The sequence below is a fragment of the Vollenhovia emeryi genome, unplaced genomic scaffold (assembly GCF_000949405.1).
Source record: "Vollenhovia emeryi isolate VEMERY1.0 unplaced genomic scaffold, V.emery_V1.0 DF944745.1, whole genome shotgun sequence".
Classification (NCBI taxonomy): Eukaryota; Metazoa; Arthropoda; class Insecta; order Hymenoptera; family Formicidae; genus Vollenhovia; species Vollenhovia emeryi.
In genome coordinates this window covers 1-2,414 of record NW_011961621.1, presented here as the reverse complement: position 1 = coordinate 2,414, position 2,414 = coordinate 1, and the positions used below count along the sequence as shown (strand labels likewise).

The 2,414-nt window shown below is 36.0% G+C and overlaps 1 protein-coding gene across 1 annotated transcript; it reads right to left on the bottom strand.

Moving 5' to 3' along the window:
- Window positions 1-564: 564 nt before the first annotated feature.
- Window positions 565-1,978, bottom strand: LOC105562737. The gene is made up of 3 exons (XM_012013796.1): window positions 1,811-1,978; window positions 1,362-1,608; window positions 565-1,036 (listed from the first exon to the last, which is right to left on the bottom strand). Exons 2-3 carry the CDS (start codon window positions 1,584-1,586, stop codon window positions 602-604), a joined length of 660 nt encoding a protein of 219 aa, XP_011869186.1. The 5' UTR covers window positions 1,587-1,608; window positions 1,811-1,978; the 3' UTR covers window positions 565-601.
- Between the last annotated feature and the right edge of the window lie 436 nt (window positions 1,979-2,414).

Genomic DNA, 2,414 nt, shown 5'->3' with positions numbered 1-2,414 from the left:
GGTAAATATTTACCCTTAGATAGCACCCGCCAATCAACTTCCGTTTGACCTTGATGTTGACCTTGACCCCCAAGGAGGTCAAGGTCATTGCCCATTCCCGTCGCTCATTGTTTGTTAAAAAGTTATGAAGAAAATAAGTTTGTATCGGGTTTGCGTATTTCTGTAAAGCACAATATTCTTGTGTGCATATGGACTTACAAATGACGGAAAAATATCTGCTCTACAGAACAGTTAACCCGGGTTAAATATATACAGGGTGTCTGATGCAAAAGTAGCCAACTTAAAAATAGTGGTAGATTGGGTTAAACTAAGGAGAATTATCATGTATGTATACAAATTGCTTCTTCTACAAATTGAACTATTCGCGCGAGGCAAATTCCGAGGGTTAACTGTTCTGTAGAGCAGATAATTTTCCATCATTTGTAAGTCCATACGCACACAAGAATATTGTGCTTTACAGAAATACGCAAACCCGATACAAACTTATTTTCTTCATAACTTTTTAACAAACAATGAGCGACGGGAATGGGCAATGACCTTGACCTCCTTGGGGGTCAAGGTCAATATCAAGGTCAAACGGAAGTTGATTGGCGGGTGCTATCTAAGGGTAAATATTTACCCTAATCTTAAAGCATTTGGATATCTTGAGAAAAAAAGGGTGAATTTTAAAATGTTCGCCATCAAGAAAAGATTCCAATAATCCTGCTTTCGATTTTTTTTCATTTTGTATAGCTTGCATAATGTCTTTATTTGATAACAGAAGCTTTAAAACCTTGATAATAGGTACATATTGACACGATTCCAGTACCGATTTAGGTTTAAAAGAACATGTTTCATTATCCATAACCATATCCATTCGATAACCTAAGGGAATTTCTTTTGGATCAATATACCCATATGTTGTTTTAAGAGCTGTCATGTGTTGATCTAAGGTTCTCAAGTTGTGAAATAAATATTCAATATCTATAGTTTTGAACAAATCTTCAATTGCTTCATCATGTAATATCTCATTATTTTTCAAATTATTAAATGTTTTCTACTTTAAGAATGTTAAAATATAGTTTATAATCTCTTCAAATTCATCAAGAATAGTAGACACTAACTTTCCTGTAACCGAGCTGTTGCAATATAATTTTCCAATAAATCGAATTATAAATTGTTTTAACGCCAAATTCACATCAATTTCATTATTAATATTCACTTCATTTTCTTCTCTTATAACCTCAAAATTGTCATGAACATTTTCATTTCTACGAACATTTTTATTTCCTTCAATATCTATTTCCCTTGCAATATCATAAATTTCACGATTAATTTGTTTCATCCATGTTATAATTGAGAAAATCTCTTCTGTTTCACACATTTAAATGTTGTTTTCTTATATGCTCTCTCAATTTAAAAAAAAATTTATACTTTCTTTGACAACCGTTTTGCCCGCATACAAAATCTGTATTGCCCATTTTCCGAGTAATCGTGAGTCCATGGTAATTGATGAAATGCTGACGTAAACCATTCAATCCATGTGAAATCATATTATTGCATACTGAACAATGTAATCGTGTATGTTCCATAACGTAACGGTTCATGCACTATCTTTGTGGTTCTTATCTTAAACATCACGTAAGAAGAGTTTTGTTATAAGAAATTTTATATAAATACATTATTTACTTTTATATTCCATATCATTTAGTACATAGTATAGAAATTGAATTATTTCTGCTCGACTTTATTTTAAGCCTATACAAGAGAGAGAGATACTTTTTGTAATACTTTTGTAATAATTTTAATGTAAAGTTGAAAGGGCACTTACCTTCTAGAATTTCCGTAACTTGTAAAGGTACATCTAATTTTTGTAAAATTTTTTGCAATTCCGCCACAGATGTTTTGTCGTTGATGCTTTCCATTGATGCTTTTATGTTCTGACGTTTTTAATCTCCGTTTTCTAAATTTAAGAAAATTGAAATCTCAATTTATTATTCATAGAACATCGATAATAAATAAATGTAATATAGCTTATAATCTGAGAGAGGAGAAGGGAGGGGAGAGGGGAGAGAAAGAGGGGAGGGAGGGAGGAAGGGGTGAGTAAGTGAGTGAGTGAGTGAGTGAGTATGTGTGTGTGTGTATGTGTATGTGCGTGTGCGTGTGCGTGTGCGTATGCGTGTGCGTGTGCGTGTGCGTGTGCGTGTGCGTGTGCGTGTGCGTGAGGGAGAGGGAGAGGGAGAGGGAGAGGGAGAGGGAGAGGGAGAGGGAGAGGGAGAGGGAGAGGGAGAGGGAGAGGGAGAGGAGAGGGAGAGGGAGAGGAGAGGAGAGGAGAGGAGAGGAGAGGAGAGGAGAGGAGAGGAGAGGAGAGGAGAGGAGAGGAGAGGAGAGGAGAGGAGAGGAGAGGAGAGGAGAGGAGAGGAGAGGAGAGGAGA